General features: G+C 35.9%; 4 protein-coding genes and 2 non-coding genes across 10 annotated transcripts; 2 read left to right on the plus strand and 4 right to left on the minus strand.

The window, feature by feature from the left end:
* Positions 1-2,353: 2,353 nt before the first annotated feature.
* Positions 2,354-3,710, minus strand: LOC108983501 (enoyl-CoA delta isomerase 1, peroxisomal-like). Its single transcript, XM_018955144.2, has one exon. The coding sequence runs from the start codon at positions 3,168-3,170 to the stop codon at positions 2,469-2,471; it is 702 nt and encodes a 233-aa protein (XP_018810689.1). The 5' UTR covers positions 3,171-3,710; the 3' UTR covers positions 2,354-2,468.
* A 129-nt stretch (positions 3,711-3,839) lies between these two features.
* Positions 3,840-7,242, minus strand: LOC108983500 (ACT domain-containing protein ACR9-like). The gene is made up of 6 exons (XM_018955143.2): positions 6,944-7,242; positions 6,239-6,457; positions 6,041-6,146; positions 5,063-5,417; positions 4,349-4,630; positions 3,840-4,259 (listed from the first exon to the last, which is right to left on the minus strand). The coding sequence occupies exons 1-6, from the start codon at positions 7,098-7,100 to the stop codon at positions 4,113-4,115; spliced, it is 1,266 nt and encodes a 421-aa protein (XP_018810688.1). The 5' UTR covers positions 7,101-7,242; the 3' UTR covers positions 3,840-4,112.
* A 1,278-nt stretch (positions 7,243-8,520) lies between these two features.
* On the minus strand, positions 8,521-12,443 carry LOC108983505 (UDP-glucuronic acid decarboxylase 6-like). Of its 4 annotated transcripts, none has more exons than XM_035683136.1 (14): positions 12,187-12,375; positions 11,904-11,947; positions 11,600-11,713; positions 11,383-11,469; positions 11,036-11,123; positions 10,852-10,943; positions 10,502-10,566; positions 10,334-10,422; positions 10,040-10,117; positions 9,813-9,906; positions 9,532-9,598; positions 9,355-9,418; positions 9,217-9,257; positions 8,521-8,978 (listed from the first exon to the last, which is right to left on the minus strand). In XM_035683136.1, the coding sequence occupies exons 3-14, from the start codon at positions 11,687-11,689 to the stop codon at positions 8,793-8,795; spliced, it is 1,041 nt and encodes a 346-aa protein (XP_035539029.1). In that variant the 5' UTR covers positions 11,690-11,713; positions 11,904-11,947; positions 12,187-12,375; the 3' UTR covers positions 8,521-8,792. The 4 variants fall into 4 exon arrangements, with proteins under 4 accessions (XP_035539029.1, XP_035539028.1, XP_018810695.1 ...); XM_035683135.1 differs by having other exon boundaries at positions 11,904-12,101; XM_018955150.2 differs by lacking the exon at positions 11,904-11,947 and having other exon boundaries at positions 12,187-12,443.
* A 3,264-nt stretch (positions 12,444-15,707) lies between these two features.
* Positions 15,708-15,779, plus strand: TRNAH-GUG. Its single transcript has one exon. It is a non-coding gene; the product is annotated as a tRNA-His (tRNA).
* Positions 15,780-17,927: 2,148 nt separating this feature from the next.
* On the minus strand, positions 17,928-17,999 carry TRNAP-AGG. Its single transcript has one exon. It is a non-coding gene; the product is annotated as a tRNA-Pro (tRNA).
* A 956-nt stretch (positions 18,000-18,955) lies between these two features.
* LOC108983498 (CLAVATA3/ESR (CLE)-related protein 46-like) lies at positions 18,956-19,766 on the plus strand. 2 transcript variants are annotated; one of them, XM_018955141.2, is made up of 3 exons: positions 18,956-19,106; positions 19,231-19,298; positions 19,430-19,766. In XM_018955141.2, exons 1-3 carry the CDS (start codon positions 18,974-18,976, stop codon positions 19,508-19,510), a joined length of 282 nt encoding a protein of 93 aa, XP_018810686.1. In that variant the 5' UTR covers positions 18,956-18,973; the 3' UTR covers positions 19,511-19,766. The 2 variants fall into 2 exon arrangements, with proteins under 2 accessions (XP_018810686.1, XP_018810685.1); XM_018955140.2 differs by having other exon boundaries at positions 19,420-19,763.
* The last annotated feature ends 1,343 nt before the right edge of the window (positions 19,767-21,109 follow it).

Below are 21,109 nucleotides of genomic sequence, written 5' to 3' on the forward strand. Positions count from 1 at the left end.
ATTTCAAGATATAAGCTTCGCAAATTAGTTCTTTCTCTGCAATCCATACACTAATTGTTAATGTTTAAAATCAGCACAATAGACTGGAAGGAGATAATATCCATTCCCAGCCCACTGAGGCTGTTCGGGACCTCAATTGGTGTCGTGTAGAAATCCTAGTGGTGGTTCGGTGCAGCCATATGGTGTTCATGGCAGTGAACAAGAATAATAGAGGGAGGCACACAAATTTACGTGGTTCGATATTGGGCTTATGTCCACGGGGTTTAGGAAGGGAATAATCTACTATAATATATTTGTTCTACAATTTCTCATGGTTTTTTATCTTCACTGTACAATCGATATCGAATGTTTGTCTTCTGGCGGAGAAGACAAACCTCCGAGGAGAAGTTTGGCCAAAAGTCCCTCAAATCATCTGGTCCCCCACATCTTCTGCCCCCTTTTCTTTTATGTCTCATCCTCTCTCTTTTATGTCACATCCTCACTTTCCTCCTGACACTCTGTCTTCTCTCAACCTTTTGTCCCCTCATTCTTTCTCTCTTTATTCTCTCCTGATGAGTCCCCCCACCTTAGGCTGGGCCTAGAAAACACCATGGGCCTGGTATATTTTATCTATTCCACTAATAATGATGGTCTCCCAAATTTTGTAATATACATACAGCATAATATAGGATCAGACCATCAATTATCCAGCTATGACAAACATTAGTTACACAGACAGTAAATATAATAACATACAGATACAAACATACGCACATAGTTTAAACAAAAAAAAACATAAGAAACGGACTGATTGCTACCGGCCGACAAATGGGTCAAAACATAAACGTCAATGCAAAGTTTGAGGAGGACTCTCACAGCCTTCGCCCATGGACGGCATTCCATTGTTGAAAATGCCTCTTAGCAAATTGCAGCCATCACTTCACATACCTCAGCAGAAGTCGATGGCAAAGGCTTTTGTTCACTGCTTTACATCAAAAGAGTTGCAATGCAATCGCAATGCCTATTAAAACTATGTTCTAAGCTTCCCACTCAGGTACACACGCATAAGAAGCAAGAGCAGTGTACTTCTAATCGCAAATTCCGTCGACTGACTAACTTCAACGACTATGCTAAGTAATCCGTCATCTTAGATTCGATGTGAAAATATCACAATCAGGCTTGAAGTGGTAGCAGGGAACGAGAGTCATCCAGTATTTTCTTATTGCATTTGATTTAACAAAAGATACTGACAATAACAAATAGAGGACTGGAAAAAAGCCCTGTTTCAAACAGATCATCATGGTGCATTGATTAGGCAAATTACCATGTCAAAAGCACCGACCATAAAAGCGACGACTGTGAGCAAATTTATTCTTTTTATATAAATATAAATTCTCTTAGTAATACTATATCAGTCTAGATATAATGTATTTTGAGTAATGTTATATATAATTATAAAATATATAAATATCGTACAGTCGTTTTGAAAAAGAATAAGATCTATTATTAAAAAATTAATTTCTTTTCATATGGATTTCATATTTATTCATTTTTTTCAAAACGACTGCACGATATTTGCACACTCACAACTACAAGTATCATTTTTCTTTTCGAAAATAGCTCCATCTCTTAGAAGTGTACGATCTTAATTTTAGTTCCCGGTTTCTGCCTTTGAATGCATGCCTTCTGTAAATGTTTGTCATTCCCTAGACTTTTCCTAGCTTAAGCATCCACAATGGATTATGTACGTGTATATGTAAAATTATATTTATATAATATGAACTTAAAATCTTTTATATTGACTTATACATATCTAAATATTTAACTAACTATGAACATTGCTTATTTAAATTTAGCTAACTATTATTCACTCTCCAAAATATATTTTAATCATTATTTCTCTCTCCTCCCACTCTTTCACAATTATTTTATTTTCTCTCTCCTTCAACAACATAACATACATTTACTTATACATTCATTTTATTATTATAATATAAATATATTATATATATTTTTCATTTTATTATATTTTTAATATAATATATAAAAAATTATAATTTTTATTATTACATTTGTATTATTAATGTGAAATATATGTAGTAACATAATTGATGCTAATTGTAAAATATATATAAAAAAAAATTGATTTTAACAAAAAATTAATAATAATTAAATATGCTTAAGCTAATGTAAAAATTTTACTTGAATAGTAAAATAATTATGTAAAAGAGATTATTTTGTAAATGCATATTCATATACCAATACTAATACTAATGCTCAGAGTTGTCTTTGTCTGCAGTTCATCAACCCCGATGCCCATTGTATTCGAGAATTCCGTCTATCACAGCACTCAAAACCGGAACATGCGAACATGTAACCGAGAATATGAAGATAACATTTTCATTTTTGGGCAGCAGATTTTTTTTTTCATAGGTAAAAAAAAAAAAGGAACTTGCACCATATGTAACCGAGAATCAGCAATATGGGGCCTACATTCGCGATCGACTGCTTCTTCTCTTAGCGATCTCATCCAAGACCCCAGACAACAGATTCATGCGAATCTGAGCGTACACGTGTCTATTCCATTCCGTTCCAACCAACTCCTCCCCAAACCTTAACGCAGCCTTGACCGTCTCCTCCGCGCTATCGTGTGCCGAGTCGATAATCCCCTTCTCCACGGCTTCCTTAGCTGTCACCTTAGCCGCTGTTAAAACCAAGTGGCGCCGAGTCATCGGTGAGCCGATCTTGCACTCAATCAGAGCCACGAACCAAGCGGGAATTACCCGATTAATGTCGAGCTCGCTCATGTAAAGGAAGCCTCGGTCTTTCCGCATGAGGATGTAGTCGTGGCTCAGAGCGAGGATGAAGCCGGCGGCTGAGGCGTGGCCAGAGACGGCTGCGATGGTGGGCATGGGGAGAGAGATGAGATCGGCTACAAGTGACTCGAGTTTCGAGACCATGAGTTGGTAGCGAGATGGGGAGGACCCGGCCCAATCAAGATCGTAGCCATTGGAGAAGAACTTGCCTTGGGCGGTGGTGATTAAAGCCGAAGATGGGGAGGAGATGGACTCGTCTCGGACTCGGCGTAGAGCTGATTGGACCTCATCAAGAAGCATGGGATTTAGGCGGTGTTCGCCTGCGCCCGTTAGCGTTAGGATGAAGATTTTGCCTCTTTTTTCCAACGTGCACATCTCTTTGCACTCTCTCTCTCTCTCTCTGAATGACCCAACGCGACGATGGTTGGAGCTTTAAGCCTTTAAGGATGGGAGGTTTGCCGGTGAAAAGAGACAGGAGAGTTGCGAGGACCTATGTCGAACTATTATTGGTACTAAATACCAACTTACTAACAAGTCCGATGAAAGTTATTGGCCTGTAAAGATAGTTTTTTATTTTCAATTTATAATCAAGTTAATTAAACAAGAAAAAAAAAGTTCTTTAAACAAGAAAATTATATGTTTTAAGAGGAAGTTTTTTTTTTGATAAGTAATGTTTTAAGAGGAAGTGGCCGACTTTTCTTGCCTTCTCGGGTTAGAGATCTACGGCAATGGAGATGACAAGGTTGTAAGAATTCTATAGATAATTAGTTTTAAGTGTTATCTGTGTAGCTTCAAATTACACATTCATCGTTAACATTAAAGGAACCATACTGAGATTCTCTCAAATTCTCTATTTAGATCAGTAGAAGATACGATGAATGCTTTTCAATTCCGCTTTCCCCCTTCATTCAAATATGTATTAATTGTGTCTTAGGCACACCTCTTAAAAGGGGAAAGGTACTCTTATCGTATATGTCCATTGTTTTTGTTTTTGTTTTTAGTTATGCTGATAACTAATAATATTGATGATAGGCATGAAATCCATGTAGAATCGGAAGGTGAAGAGCTAAATACATGGATGATTCGATACATAGATAACTAAGCTAGAAAAACGGCGTGAGCCTTGCGACAACATCTATGGATCCGATATCTGGTAAAAGCTTTTAACTGCACAACTGAAGATTCGTGTGTCCATGTCAACAGACCAAGATGGAATTGTGGTGCAGAGATGTGATTGGGTCGAGGAAATGCGATATGCATGCTATTCTGATGGCAAAACTGCATTTTCTCACAGAAAAATATATCAAATGCGGTAGCTCACCAGCCCATTAATGTTTTTCTAACTTTGTCCACAATCTGAATTCTTGCTCGATTGCTTGCCAAAGGGAATTCGTGTGTTTCATTCAAGAGAAATCTGTACACTTCCCACTGGCGATCTGATGTTGAATGTCTTGCAATTTCAGCCTAAACCATCGGGGAAGATAAATCAGAGACAGGTTTATCATGTAAAGCGACAACACATACAATAATAAACTCACTTATCAAATTCTTACCGAAAAAATGCATACTCCTAATGCTTTTAGAGTGAATGTGACATCGTAGAATACGCGGGGTCTTCCCTTCCCAGATGACTCAACTGGATTAGCAACTAAGAGTTCAATATCAGGGCCCCGGTTGGCAATAATCACCCGCAATGGATGAAGCATCTCCTCCTTTAATCGAGAACACAATGCCGTCTGACTATCAGGATCCAGGATCTTCTTCTCGTTTTGCTGGATAAATAGGTCTATATTTCTGAAGCCTTTCACACTGGAAGAAAGTCTGCCATAGGTGGTCTGAATAAGAACAACCAGACATCCTTATATTGAAAAACTCCATATAGAAGCATAAATCAATAACACTCAACAACAATGTCAATATAAAATGTTGGTCCCAAATAAATGGATAAGGTTACATCCTTCAGCTTTTTTTGCATGGAACCACCTCTCTCTTGTCTCAAATCAATGCTAAATGCATGGCAAGCTAAGAAGACAAATGGAGGTGCTAATTAACGAACAAGATTTGATGAACATAGCCATATAAAAAATCCCAAAATAATTGAAAAGATACAGCGGACAGGGAAAAATTTATTTAGGTCTACAGGGGAAAAATTGGCAGTGTATACAGTAATACAAAGATGCTAGAATTGGGCCTCAGTATATTTGTGGCAACAACCAGTCATAACTAAGCAAGGTTGAACATTAAGCAAGGAAACTCAAGACGAGTACCTGAATATCAAAGTCCTTGGATGTCCTCATTATGTCGTAAACCAGGCCCTTTTGATCAACACATCGTACCTGAAGCAAAGTATGCAATGGGCTCAATGAATTGTCTACTGTAATAGTTGCCTTCTCTGCCGTTGACATATCTGGGCAGAGAGCTTGCAAGACACTGATGTCCCCGTTTGACAGCTTGTAACTAAATAGTTCTTCAGCAACTGCCGGTGGAAGAGATGAAAAACCCTCCAGTTGTTTGTACTCCGGCCCTGCCAGCTGAAGTTCACTAGTAATAAAATTGTTTCCTAGAACAGCCATCAGATGTTCACAGACATCATCACGTCTCTTTTTTGTTTCTAACAGTTCCCTGAAATGATACAGTCAAATAATCACGGTTGATAAATTATAACTATTCATCAACCTAAGCAATGTTAGTAAATTCTCTGTTCCGTCACATTTTGACTTTCTGAAATTATTTCTTATTGCGATTAAAAATTAAATAAAAGAAACGAAGTAAATGTTGGGAAGTAAGTTCCTTTTGAACCAAGATTCACCATGAAATAGATCTGCTTAATGAATTGAAACATAAAATCCAAGAAAAGAGCAGAAACAGATAAACAGAATGATAATAATTCAAGGACGCATTTTGCCTTATGTTTGACCATGTTTCCTGAATAGGAATCTCACAGTACTTTGGATATCTTAGGGTGGAAAATATATTTTCAAGAATACTTGTATGTTTTTGTCCCTTTGTCATTTACTTATAACCGTCAGATGAACAAAATGCAACCCACCAGTCCTATAGGTACAGGTAATCAGCGATTTAACTCATGATATTCACCCGATCTACAGTTCCATTGTTCACCTTCAAGTTTCAACATTTTTAACTTTTTAAAAAATGAACCCTGGACCAAAATAGTACTCCCGAAAGAGCAACTCAAAATCCATAAACTTCGAGACACAGATATGAATTATAATAGAATAACTTACATGCCGTCTGTGATAAAGAACAGGTCCAAAACTTTCCCATCCGGGGTTGGCATCACTTTTACTCTTTGAATTGTAAGTTCAAGCTTACAGAGAACCTTCGTGACATCTATACATACATGCAAAACAATATATCAAATAGAGAAGTACATGTATATTACAGAGGGAAAGAATTAACAGATTTTTTTCTGGGGTATTTACCATGTAACGATCCTGTTTGATCAAGGCACCAAATCTTTAACAGATATACCAGGGATGGCGCGGGATGATTCGATTGCTGATTGAAATAATATGAAAACAAATAAGAAGGGCATACAGATAGAAGTCGGGTTTTCAAGCTTTCCCAGTCAACTTTAAGGGAGCTATCATGTGGAACAACCCACAATACCACGTAACACCATCTTCCATCCTTTGAAAAATCTGCAAGAGATATAATTATACGTAATTTCTATTCAAATGTTAAAAGTGCTTTATCAACACCACTCTCAAAAGAGCTGCAGTTGACAACCATAAAGCAAAAAACAACTTTTTTGCTCTAGAAGAGCCTAGAAAGGCACTTTTTAACAGGGAAAAAAAAATTATTTAGACATTTTTCATGTTATGATTAAGTATCACTGCCAGGAATACTCTGATGCTACCAAAACATTCATACTATACATAGTTTTCTAACCGAACAAACAACAGAGCAAAAGTCATATGGTATGAAAATGAAATCCGAATCAGAGTCCGCCGCATTCGGCGACTTGAACCCGGCATCGGTAACTCGTTTATGTGCATATAAACATAATTTTTAGGGTGGAATCGAAAAATAGATTCCATAAAATCTCGCTGCTAATGATTACTTGACGAATGTTTAAAAGAATTTTTTTTAAGGCCGAAGTTTATGAGAAGCCAAAACAAAAATACCTCCTTTGGTAATACGAAGACCAAACTCGAGGATTATTCTAGAGAGATCGCACCCGAGCCCGGCCTTGTCCGGGCAATTCACCGTAATGACAGAGGGCTCGTCGGGCCTCTTACTCGTTTGGATCAAGACAACGTCGTCGCCGCAGGGAATGCCCATATCTGAGGCTGATAAATGACAAAAGATACCAACCCGCCCCGAAAGTTTTGAATTCCAGTCGGCAGGCAGGGCATAGCCTGCGGTGAGTTTGTTTGGTGTGCTGGACAGGAAATGTTCTGTGCCGTTCTGTACTACAGCGGTTAGAATAAACATTTTGCCCTTATAAAGCTGAAGCTGTCGGCCTAAGGTCCCACCAGATAGAAACATCCACGTCAGCCATCCCTGGCCTGGCGAGCGGCAACCTATTTACCCACGTTTTAAGAGAGTATTAAAGTAATAGCGCAACAAAGCAGTATTCCGCTGGTGTTGGGGTGAACATGTTGATGGAGAAGATCCTTGGATCCCAAAGTCATGCCAAGCAGAAACACACGTGGCCATCACATGGAGATTGTGATTGAATTGACGGCAGGCAGGCAGCCAGCCAGGCAAACTCGGGGAAAGGGGCAAAGAAGGTGAAACTTCTACCACTCCAAGACCATGACATGACAAGCGACAACCACAAAATGGGTAAGAGTCGTGTCAGACCAGACGTTGTATTTTCTTCTTATCCGATTATTTTATTTACACTAAAAATAAAATTGATCACAAACAAAAGATCCTCCCCGTATTTTAAGTGCAATTGGATATGCAATGATTGGAAATGACAAAAGGAGAGCCATCCAATTATATAATATAAGATTTTGTAAATGAAGTGGACCGTTAAGCTTTGCCTGTTGGATGGGAGATCGGGCCTTGTGCTTGAAGGTCCATATAAGCAATCCGTAGCACAGGAGATGGATCATAGAAATATGCTGAGTAGCAACTTCAAACGAGGGAGACCAAAAACGCTGTCCGCCCCATTCACAGTAACTAGTTGCCGAGAAAGAAAAGAATATAGATAGACAATGCCCAAGCTAGGCAACTTCCAATTCCAACCGACGGGGGAATGAAACTGTTTGAAATTTATTTGAAGAATAAAGAAAGGCTCGAAGCTCTCATTATTATGATATATCATCAACCTGTGAGGCTATTCTTGAGATTGGTAATGCTGGAAATTCCTGCATGGATGAACATGCACCATGGTCTCTCTTTAAGCAAGGGGGTGCTGCTTCTGAAGCCGAAGGGTGGTCAGGTCATGGCTCCACCAAAACCAGTCTTTGAGAGGATTGAAAACCAAATGGAAGAGAAAGCTGGGGGGTGAAGCAGCTAAGAATGTAGTGAAAAACAAGGCCAGGTTACCTTAGGCTCAAGGGGTCGCGGAGGCTTAGGGAAAACATACTTTCCCTTTTCCTAACCACAAGTTTCTTTATTTTATTTTATTTTATTTTTAATTAAATTGTCAATTGTAAGAGCCAAGAAAGAAGTGGACCCCATTATCTGACCACTATTATTAATAATTCGACGAGCAAAAAGCCGAAAAAGCAGAAGGTATGAGCAAGACTTCAAACTCAATTAAAAACTTTCTGAATATCAAATCAAATACTGTCCGAAATGCAAAAATAGAGGTTCGTCAACAAACTACATTATAAAAAGAGAGCCCAATACCATTTTATTCTAAATTACGTATATGGGAATGGAGAACAGATAAGCATCGGCACTGGGAGGAAACCGGAAGGATGTCAAGAATTTCTCAAATATTCATGCTTCTCAAATAACCAGAGCTAGTAGATGCGCCTGCGGTCCAGCAGTTTTATGCTATATAATAATATGGTTTCACTTCTTTTGGGGGACTCCAAGCCTAGTCCGGAAATCCTCCTCCATGAGGGGAAGACCATCACGCAACTTGATCTTTGGTTCCCATCCTAGCAGCTCCTTAGCCTTTGTGATATTCGGCTTTCGTTGGCGAGGATCATCTGGTGTGTTCTCCACCATTGAGATCTTCACATCAGGGTTGATAAGCTGGCATGTAACGCGATAAAGCATTTAAGTTTCTATGTAAATAGTTTTTTTTTTTTAATTATAAATTTATATTTTAGTTTCGGATTCATATAAAGTTTCATCAAACATAATTGAGAGATAATACTATTTACAGAAGTAAAAATGAAATGTGAAAACACGCCTCTTGGAGATCTAGATTGATTTCAAGGATTGGGAAGCCAAGGACAACATAAATTTAATTAAAAAAAAAAAAACTGACCTCTTTCACAGTCTCAGCTAGTTCAGTCATTGTAAATTCACCTGAGACACAAAAAACCTCAGTTAACATCGGCAACCAAAGAATTTTATAGTTGGAATAACACCTAAAGAAACGAGTTCAAGGTTTTGTATAAATAACCTGGGTTCCCTATATTGATTGGGCCAGTGTTCTCTCCTTCCATAAGACGAATAAGGCCGTCAACCTTCAAAATTTAACCATATAGACTTGTGAGTCAATAATCCAACGAGAACCTTATCGGTAATCAAATTAAAAAATCAGCAGTAAAACAATCCAAATACTAAAGCTCTGGCATACCATATCAGACACGTAACAGAAACTCCTTGTTTGGGTTCCAGGCGCCTGAACAGTCAAGGGCTCACCACTGGTCAACAATAGCGAAAAAAATGAAACAAGTGTCAATTTATCTGACCTCAGGTAAACAACATTGATGGAAAAACGTAGGAAAATAATGGAAAACCAAAATGATCAGAGCGAACTGGCAAAGAGAGGGGGAGGGAGGGGAATGGAGTAGAGAGAAAACTCAAAACATGTTAGCAAGTTTTACAGCACACTGCTAATACTCTTAGTGAAAGTACCGGATTGCTTGAGCTATAAAATTGCTGACAACACGTCCGTCATCGATATTCATCCGAGGCCCATACGTGTTAAAGATCCTAGCAATCCGAATCTCTGTCATTGGATCATTATGACTAGATAATGTAAGAGTTTAAACTATAATACTGCAAAACATAACCATCAAAAGTACATTTTCTGTAAACTCATAGCAGAGGGAAGAAGGAAAAGATGAGAATTATGTTTTTACCAATCCCATGCTGCCTATGATAATCAAACATCAAAGTTTCAGCAACTCGCTTTCCCTCATCATAGCAACTCCTCACTCCTGTACATTTATGCAACACATACTAATGACAATTGAGATATGCTACCAAGAACTTTATTAATTTGCTAACAAACCATAATAAAAATGCAAACTCAACTAAATGGCCTTTAAAGAGGAGAGTTTCCTACAATATAGAGAGAGAAGCACCAAACAAATGCCTTAAAAGGTCCAGATAGATCATGATTAATAATTCATTGAGCAGAGTGGCAGGCATACCGATTGGGTTAACATTTCCCCAATAGCTTTCCTCCTGGGGATGCACAAGGGGATCTCCATACACCTCTGAGGTTGATGTAAGCAAAATCCTGCACGTCCATTTTCATTTCTTGAGTAACACAAGAACAGGAATGGCCACATCAACAAGATAAAAGAGTACTCTCATACCTTGCTCCCACTCGCTTTGCAAGCCCCAGCATATTCAATGTACCAATCACATTTGTCTTTATAGTCTGCAAAGTATCACATTCTTACGAGTCAGTTCATTACTCTATGGCTAATATCAGTGATATTCACAGTAGATTAGTACTCATTGATTAAATGAGAAAAAAAAAAAATTCCAGATAAACTGAAGAAGACAAAAAGGAACAGAAAAGCCGGTGTGAGGAAGGGGTGGGAGCTCTAGCTGAAGAAAGTACAAATTCAAGGGTATATTGCAACTTCTATCCCTGGTTCCTCCCAGTCACTACACATTTCTGTCTCTTATGTTCAGAAAGAAATAAGTACAGGCTACCCACCTTCACAGCATTGTATTTGTAGAAGATTGGGGAAGCAGGGCAAGCAAGATGATATATTTGATCAACCTCTACTAGCAATGGCTCGGTGACATCTGTGCCAAAAATGAAACCCAGAATATGAGAAAACAAGTTTTAGTATTGAGTGTTCACCACTTAACATATGAGAAAACAAGAGTGAGCATACCATGACGAATAAACTCAAATCTTGGATGACCAATCCACTTCTTTAGGTTGTCCTTTGAGCCAGTGAAGTAGTTATCCGCAACAATCACCTGAGTACATTTGGAAAGAAAACTAATTGGCAACACGAGAAAGAGAAATGCAAATTATAAAACTTCACCGACAAATACAGACACACACACACACACATATAAAATTGCTTAGATCAAAATATGGTTTGATTTCTAGCACTCATGCAATTCATATGGTGAGCACGGAGCAGAGGCTCAGGTACTGAAGGGATATATCTTAATGAGTCAAAACGACAAGCATAGAAATAAATCAAAACATTTAGCCACTAAAAATGCTTACCTCATTCTTTTCATTTTCCATTAACTTGTCCACAAGGTGAGAACCAATGAATCCAGCTCCTCCAGTGACCAAAATTCTCAAATTGGACTGCCATCAAACGAGAGAACATGTTTAAGACCATATAACAATCAGACTCCATTATAGCCAAATTCGTTTCAGATCGTACCGAGAAACAAGTGAATAACATAAAATATTTTAAAAAGATTGCCGTTATTACCTGAAAGAATTTAGAATTTCTAAAAGGAGATGGGGTTGGCGGTGGTCTTGAAGCTGCATGGTTGTCTCCATTTGAAGCTTCCTTCGCCATTACTGCCAGTTTCTTCTTGAATGCCTGAGCCCCAAAACAGTCAAAACTCTCAATTAACTGTCAAATTCACAAAAAACCACAAACTATCCACCCATTTAAATCTTATCAAACAAACACAAAAACTCAAATCCCATAACAAATTCACGTACCTATAGAATTAAAGCTACATCACGAAAAAATAAATAAAGAAAATAAAGAAAGAAAATCAGATCACCTGTTTGATGTGAAAATTATCTCAAGAGACACTGATGTGTGTAACTGAAAGATGGGAAGCTTTATATAAAGAAAGGAATGGCACCAAACGGAGAATTCTTCAAGAGCACGAAAGAAAGAGGAAAATAGAAGCAAGCTCCCCACCATCGAGACCAGAGCTCACTCACACCTAACGATTTTCAGATCTGAATCTCGCTCTCTAAATGCCGAAACAGACAAACAACCAAAAGTCCAAACAATTAAAAACAGTGACTACAGCTAAATGCAGATTACGGGCTACTTACCTATGCGAGATCGAAATCTGAGGCTGTTTCTCCTTTATCGATGGAGAGAGAGATTCGAAGGTTTCTAATACAATTACACAGGATGGGTGATATTAATTCCTATATATACATACTGAGCCGCGAGTGTGTCAGTTATAACTGAACGTCGCGGTGCTTATCGAACATCGAATTTGACGGTGTACTAGGAATTCTCCGGTCCGGTTCGTACTTTTTACTTTCGTTATGTGCCACGTCATCGGATGACTGTTTCACGTGCATCTCTTCAGTAGTCTTCACTACTTCGCTACTTAACGAAAAGAGAGAACCTATATAGTCGCTGAGGATTTGGCTCTTTGAAGATTCGACGTGTGGCAGGTCAATGCATATTGCACAAAACATTTCGAGTTAAAGTGACTGAGCTGTAACCATATGATTGGCTGAGTTTGGTCATCCGTCGTAGACTGTGCGTGATCTGTGATAGAGGTTCTAGACTTGCCCCTTGGCATAGGGGAATTATCAAATACATTAAAGGTCCATGGACATAGCGGCCTTATTACTAGGCGTGTATTAATATCCTGTTTGTAACAGCTTATTTTATGTTTTAAGAGAATTGTAACTTACCAAAAAAAAAAAAGAGAGAGAGAGAATTGTAATAGTATGTATAATCGTGTCGTGTGTCACTAACGTATCGGAGATTTTAATACGGATTGTAATCGCTTATTTTATGTTTTATCCGATACGGAATGTTCAATTTGCACACGGATCATGAACTTATGAGATTACTATATTGGTGTGAAATGTCGAAGAGGTAGAGATTGTTCAAATAAATAATTAGATTTAATTATTATTTTGATTTGATTTTATAATTATCAAATTAAGATAATTGATTTTTATTATAATAAAATATTTATCTTATTTTATCTCTATATAATTTCTAACATTCAATACTTTGTATTCATTCACAATTAAAAATAATAAAGATGTAGAAATCAAAATTCTTACACTATCTTCTCCATTTATACTTTATTTTAATTTCTATGATAACACCACGATTTTATAGTTGTCCAGGACCATAGGTAATCCATTGTCTACTCAACATTTTGGATCCATTATCAAACGCTCGATTTTGGAGATATCAAAGATAATATCATATCAATAATTTTTAATTATTATCTTGATTTTATTTCATAATTATCAAATTAAATGAATTGATTTTTATTGTAATAAAGATATTTATCTTATCTCATATTAATATAAGTTATCATCTATACTCTGTATTAACGTAGTGTTTCGTATACATTTGGACTAATCATCTCCGACAATTCAAGTATTTGAAAACATGTCCTGTACAAGGTAGAAAAGGCTGCGGCTTTAAGAGGACAACCTAGAAGCCAGTAATCTCTGATGCTAAAGTTAGTAAATATTATTGGAGGGTAATAAATAAGTAAAAGAGTTTATGAATCAAAGAGATATTATCGTATCTGAGATTTGCTATTTATACTACAGGCCTGAAGAGCAAATAGTGTCAAATACTATGATGTCTGTGTTCCCCATATTGTTCTTTGTGTCAGAGTTTTTAAATGTGGCGTGCTTTTTCGACAGCATTATTAATGTGGTGTGTTGTCCGGGTGTTGGAGTTATTAATACGGCGTGATTATCTGACCTACTTTTCTTAGTAGCTATTAATGCGATATGGTTATCCGATCTTCTTTTCTCAGTCTGTCTCCTTTCTAGTCCGTTCATCTCATTTCTGTCAGTAGATCAAGTGCTCCCCGTATATTACACCTGCTACGTGGGCAGACACTCAAGGATTGGACACTACTTGAGGGAGTCTCACATCGATAAATATCATCCTTTACAGCATCATCCCTCCTACAGGTTGTGTACATAAGAGTTTTCCCATAGGCTAGGTTAGGGGCTCGTTACTCTAGGCCAAGCTTTTGATCTTGCTCCCTTTCATTTATGGAAAATCCCCTTACACTTTGTATTCTAATATAATTGAGAATAAAAAGATATAGCCCTCAAGTCTTTATCCATCATTATCTCTTCTTTATCTAAATTTCAATTATATTTTATTTTCTATTACATATAATTTATAATTACGATCTACATGAGCGTCACTAGTAATGCTCATCGGTATTAAATTGGTTTATATTAAATTGTGTTAGCCTATGCATAGAGGTTGTGCTCGTAGTCGTAATACATTCCAAATAGTTTCACATTTCTACCATCTAAATAAATAGTTAATGTGGATGTATTAGCACATGTGGATTAGAGATAAAATTTAATTAAGATGAGGAACATCATTTTTCTTATCTTATTAATAACGAGTTTTTTGCTTTAAATTAATCACTTGAGCCCATCGTGTTAGGTTGAGGCCGAGTTTAAGCTGTTGACTATCATTTGGTATCACCACTTTGCGTACTTAGAAATAACATCTAGATTTCAAAATGTTACATGTTGTTACATTGAAATTCATGATTATGATCTTTTTTAAAGATGTAAAATTTATGATATGCTCAAGGTTATATACCCTTTCGATTTATCGCTTGCAATTTCTTTTTGGGTATTTTTTGTTTCCTATTTGAGTATCTATCTACTCTAATAACGGATAGAAAAATTATACTATAAGTGTGTAAAGTACACTTAATAAAATGTTTACATGATATAATTTGAATTTAAAGATAAATTTTAAAATTTAAATATTACAAATCAAATCTTATCATTTAAGTGATGCGAATGTTATACTCTACCCACCAACTTAAAAAAATAGAATAACTCAAATAAAAAAATATATTAGACACGTATTATGTATATATGTAAATGTAAGTTTAGTTTTTATTATTTAAAATTTTATTTATTTACGACAGCTTAAGCGAGAGTCGATTTTGCATTTATTAGACAACAAACAAATTGAGGAAAAAAAAAAAGTCATAAAATGGAATCTGAACACGTGTGACTATAAATGTTAATGCCTCAAATGGCACAATCCATATATAGTTTTATCTCACATCACTTTTTTTTTTATTTTTATATGTCTCGTCTCCTCTTTTTTTCTTGACATTTTGGATACTGTTTTACTTTATCACCTTTATTTCTGTTATATATAATTATTTTTATATATTTTATTGATATAATTAATTAAAATAATTATTTTATATTAAAAAATTACACAATTAACCATATTAATAAAATACGTAAAAATAAATGCACTAAAATTTTTGAGATTTTTTATCCCCTCCTTTAGTATCACTTTCTTCCTTTCTGATCATAAGACCCCTAAAATTGGGCTAGACTTGAAAAGCCAATTTGGGCCTATTATATTTTATTCCCTCCGATCAATATATAGCTTTAAGCTTTTACTTTTGTTGCTGATAGCAACGTGCAGTGGGTTATTAGTCGTTTTCGCTTTGGGCCTAGTTTTATTTATTTTAAAAAAATAAAAATAAAAAACATGGGGTCTGAATCTGAATGTGTATCTTTTATTAGGAGGAAGAGTTTATCTGTTAATATTAATATTAAGTGATCCCCTAACCAAAACGGTGGCTGTAGTTTAGTGGTAAGAATTCCACGTTGTGGCCGTGGAGACCTGGGCTCGAATCCCAGCAGCCACAATTTTTTTCTTTTAATGCTTTTTCGCTCTCTTCACTTCTGTAATCCCTCGTTCTTCTATTTAGTTTGCAGTTCCAAGCACTGGTAGGTATGATATCTGTTTAAGTGTTAGTTTTACAATCTCCGAATGTCGTAAACGAATTAAAAAAGAAATGGACAAGGGAGAGAACATGATTTTAGGTTTTAAGGCTGAATTCCTACCACTCTCCTCTTTAGAAATAAGATAAAAAGGAAGAGTATCCCAACATAAATGGATTGAAAAAAGACTGAAAAGGTAGAGAGATCTTACTGAAAGTAAGGAATTTGGAAAACAAGTTTCATTGGACATCAGCACGTGGAGCAAAAAATAAGCTTTGTGGCTGAACATTCTCTTTTTATTTCGATCACAATAATACAATTGCCCTTGGTTTCACTTTACACCGCGTTGGTCTGCCCAAAGTGGCAAACATGCACAAAACCTTGGTCCCCGTTTAATTAATTTTACACATTTCTAAATCTAGGTCAAATATATAATACATCAGATAAAATATATTAGACTCAAAAGTGGTTCTCAAGGTTCAGACAAAAGGAGGAAGAGACAAAAGGCTAAGAAAGATGTCAGGAGGAAAAGAGGGGAGGGGATATAAAGGAGAGGTAATGTGACATAAATGAGGGGTGAGGTGACGTAAAGCAAGGAGAGACAGAAGATAAAAGAAAGGGGACCAGACCACTTCAAGGGGGGGACTGACTTCAACTTCTTCTTCTTCTTCTTCGGCTTGAACTGTTTTAGCTTCTTCAACCTCTAGGCAGGGAGACGAACAAGAAGATCTCTATTGTACAGAAAAGAAGAGAGACCATGAAAGACTGCAAATAAGTATATTATAGTAGATTCTCTCATATTTAAAACTTCCGTGGACGTAGGCTTTAAACCGAACCACGTAAATCTAGATGCCATTGTTTCTTTGGGCTGTTTGGGGTTATAGTAGAAGTCTAAAAAAGTGATTAAATAATCTTAAAAGCTCTTTAATAAAAAAAATTAAATTGTTTGAGTGTTACATATTAAAACACTCTTAATTTAAAATAAACTAAAATTTTGATATTTTTTTTCAAACGTGTTTTTCCGTATAGTGTAGAACGTAATTCAAATTTTAAAAAGACTGTTAGTGAATAAAAATACTCATATAATTTTTAAATAATTACAACTTTCAAACTTTCAAAGATATGGTCATAATCTTAAAAAAATCAAATAATTGTAATTTCTACATCAGAAAATACTTTTTTAATTTGTTTCAAAACAAACGTAATATATTTGAAAGTGCTTTAGATATATAGTTACCAAACAGTAAATAACTTTTTAATAGTAGAACTTATTACTTAAGTTATAAGTTATATTTCTAACTACAATCCCAAACGTGCACTCTATCTTCTCTACTTTTATTTATTGATTACTGTTATGTATGTATGCACCGACGCCGTACAGCCACGCCAGACCACTGCTGGGGGCTTCACTCTACATCGATCGAGGCCCAAACAACTTCAGTGGGTCGGGACTGGATCTTTCTCCCCTTCCGTCTTGTTGCACTATTTTAGGTGTTAACAACAACTATATTGAAATATATATATATATATATATGTGTGTGTGTGTGTATATGTATATGTATATGTCGTAATACAACCCAATCCAGTTTCAATTCCAAAAAACTGTTCAATCTCTTTCTTTACTTTGAAGAAAGGTTTAAGAAATAAGAGGTCATTGAAGTGATCTGTCTGGTTAGAAGAGTTTTTCTATTCATTATCTACACACATCATACATCACATTTATTTTATTTTATTTTTTTGTTTTATTCTTCTTAAATTAATTGATTTCTTCTACTTTTTATCTATACACTACATATTTGATAAGAGAAAAAATAAAAAAAATTATGTATGATGTGAGAATGATGAATATAATTTTACGACCCAAAAAAGAAGGTCATTACTCATGATGGATGGACTACGGCTTCTTCTTAAATTAATTGATTTCTTCTATTTTTCATCTATCCACTATATATTTGATAAGAGTAAAAATAAAAAAAGAAAGTGTGATGTGAATATAATTTTACAGCCCAGAAAAGAGGGTCATGACTATGATGGATGGACTACGCAAAAAATAGAAGAAATCTATTGATTGGGGGGCATTCCGAGAATTGAACTCGGGACCTCTCGCACCCTAAGCGAGAATCATACCACTAGACCAAATGCCCGCTATGCCTCTTTGTAATCTAACATCTAAAAATAACCTAAACTAAACAGAAATTAAAGATTCTGCCACAAGCGTAACAGAAGTCAGAAACAGCCAACCAACTTTTACTAGAAAAAGTCCTAGACCATGCATGGCTAGAATATAATCAATAGCCTAGCAAAAAGATATATAATAATACAAACAAAAAATTCGCATTAAAAGTAACAAAAGCATCATTGTGAGTTGTCTCACTGGGAGTACTATGCAGTGAAGCAAGCATCATCATGAACACGCAGATGCATATATACATGCATGGTAGGTGGCCTCCCTCTCTGGTAACTTCTTCACATCGACAAATAAAATTAGAAACTGTGAAAATTAAAAAACTCTTGCTAGCTAATACCGATTTGATTCAGTTTTCTTAAAGAGCTAGCAGGGTTACTGCAGAATTGCACCCACATGTTACGACAGGCAGCCGATGTTGTTTTTGGCAAGCTACAGAACTACTACATATATATATACTCGCAATAGCCAGTATTTGTTGATCACCAAATCAAGCAGCAGGAGCAATGGCTACGCAAGAGTTTGCATCAGGACGCTAGCTATACTACGTACGTACCAATTAGGACAAAAATCTATTTCATGATTGGCAAATCCCAACATGTCATGAACCGAAAGCTGTAGTTAAGAATCTTTGTGTTGGGCGCTTGGAGGACAACAGCGTTAATGATGGCTCCATTATATGGTGATGACCGGAGAGAGGTCAACGGTGGTGACGATCAACTTATTAACATCATTTCAAGGCTCGTTAATTCAAAATTATTATAGCATTGGATTCCCTGACACCTTTAGCATGGCATTCCATAATTTCAAACAAGCAATGATGAAGTGAAAAATGATCAGGTCATGATATATATATATATATATATATATATATAGTACTTCTCGTGCCTATATAAACCACCACACACCCTAAATACCACACTTACTCCCACCATGCTTATAACGCTTCTCTTGCCAAAGATGAAGAGAAAAGAGGTCCGAATATGTCTTTTATTGGCCTTCATCTTCATTACTAGTGGATGCTATTATTTCACAGCTATGAGGATTCGAAGTGCAGAATCAGCTGGTAATTATTCTCTACAGTACTGGCCTTGCTAGCTAACATCTACCATAATGCATGCTAAACTGATGAGATCTTAAGATTGAAGTAGAAACAAATAGATGCTTAATTTTCTTTGATGCTTCCCTAGTTGATTTCAAGTTCAAACCTGCAAAAGCAAGAGAAAGCTCAGCCGCAGGATTCATGACAGCTACTTGGGTAAGTGGTACTAATTATTATTTCCATTAGTGGCATTTAGTTGTCACGTACGTACTAATTAGTCTTTCGTTTTATGATAATGATTGTTGGTACTTGACTTTTTTTCTTGTTTCGTAAAAAGAACAAATCAGGAATGCAGAATAATCGTAAGGTTCCTTCAGCACCTAATCCAATTGGTAATCGGCACCCACCATCCAGGCATAACTGAGTAGAGGCGTTTATCATGCTCAGCAAGCAAAAAATACGGCGAAGATGCATTTTCGGTTAATAATATCATGTTAAACTTCTGTTCACCGTGTCATGCTAATTGAAGGCCGGCCGGTCGATGCTTGCTATTCGGAAAGTCATTCATATAAACAGCTAGGTTCTAATATTATGCATGGCTACCCTAATACTAACAGCCGGAGATGTTTTTGCATGCTTGAAGCTCCTCGATCAAAACTGTCACATATGCTACAAAATTTTCGTTTGGAATATGAGGTACAAGCATCAGTTTTTCAGGAAAACAAGGCATATATATATATATATATATATAGCTGTCGGAACCAATTTTCTTCCTGCTCCGCTGCTCTATTCTATAATATAGAGACTCAACTATCCTAACTTGTAAAAAAAAAGGGTGGTTTACAATCAAAGACAAACTTCCAAAAACTTCCTAAAGTATTATTCTGACAAAAAGATCTGCATTTGAAAAACGGTGTGCCTAGCTAGTGCATGGTTTGTCATTGCATACAACTTTCCTAGTGCCCCGGCCAAAAAAGGAAGGAAGAAAGAAAAGTAATACGGCAGTCAAATCGAAACAAGATCATCTAGCTAGTCATTCAATTAATATCCAGCGAGATCTTGAAATTGATCACCCAAATAATGTGAAACAAAATTCTTGAATGAAGCGGATCCGTTGCGATGGGTATGAAAATTTAGAGAAATTCTATTTAAAGTGGGAGATTATTATACAGTCTCAGATAAAAGAAGAAAAAAATATCATTTTAAAAATAATATTATTATAATTTTAAAAATATTTTAAATATAATTATATGGACGAATAACTCTACGCAGAATAACTCGGAAATTTAATGGACGTGTTTTGTTCAAAAACTGTACTCTAATCGTTGATCAATCGTGATGGTGAGGCTCTGCCCTGGAATTCTTCAACAGAGAAATGCTGTCGCAGTTCCATATGGATAGTGTTTTTTTTTATTTAATAATTAAGGAAATCTTTCTTTAATGATGTAATTTTTTTTTTTAAATATTTTAAAGTATTAAAAAATATATGAAAAAGAAAAACATTGTCAGAATCCCCAGCTGTAGAGCGGCGAGCCACCTTTCTTCGTTATGCTGGTAATGAGTTGAAATATAAATGTTTTAGTTAATAAAATATTTATAAAAATAAATTTATAAATTAAGGTGACATAATATTATATGTTAAATTATAAAATTATTTTTATTATAAAATATTAACGTATTATATAAAATTATTTTTATTATAAAGTATTAAGGTATTATATGACGTGATATAAGTTTAAAGTTTATTTATATAAAATTCTATAGCATGATTTCCGATTGAAAACATTTGCTTTGTTCATACAGCCATCTTATACAACCAGGCCAAGCCAACATGTGACACAGCTGTCCGCCAAAACAGTAAGAAACCTAGAAAAAGTAGAAAAGCTCGATGCCTCGCGCGCATCATCAATATTATATAAATCCTTGCAAGAAAATCCGTTAAACTACTGGAAATCTTACCAATCATAATGTAACAGAATGAAGTTAATTAACCTTATAATTACAATCACCTTAAACGTACATTCACC

This window comes from Juglans regia, chromosome 12 (genome assembly GCF_001411555.2).
Source record: "Juglans regia cultivar Chandler chromosome 12, Walnut 2.0, whole genome shotgun sequence".
In the NCBI taxonomy this organism is placed as follows: Eukaryota; Viridiplantae; Streptophyta; class Magnoliopsida; order Fagales; family Juglandaceae; genus Juglans; species Juglans regia.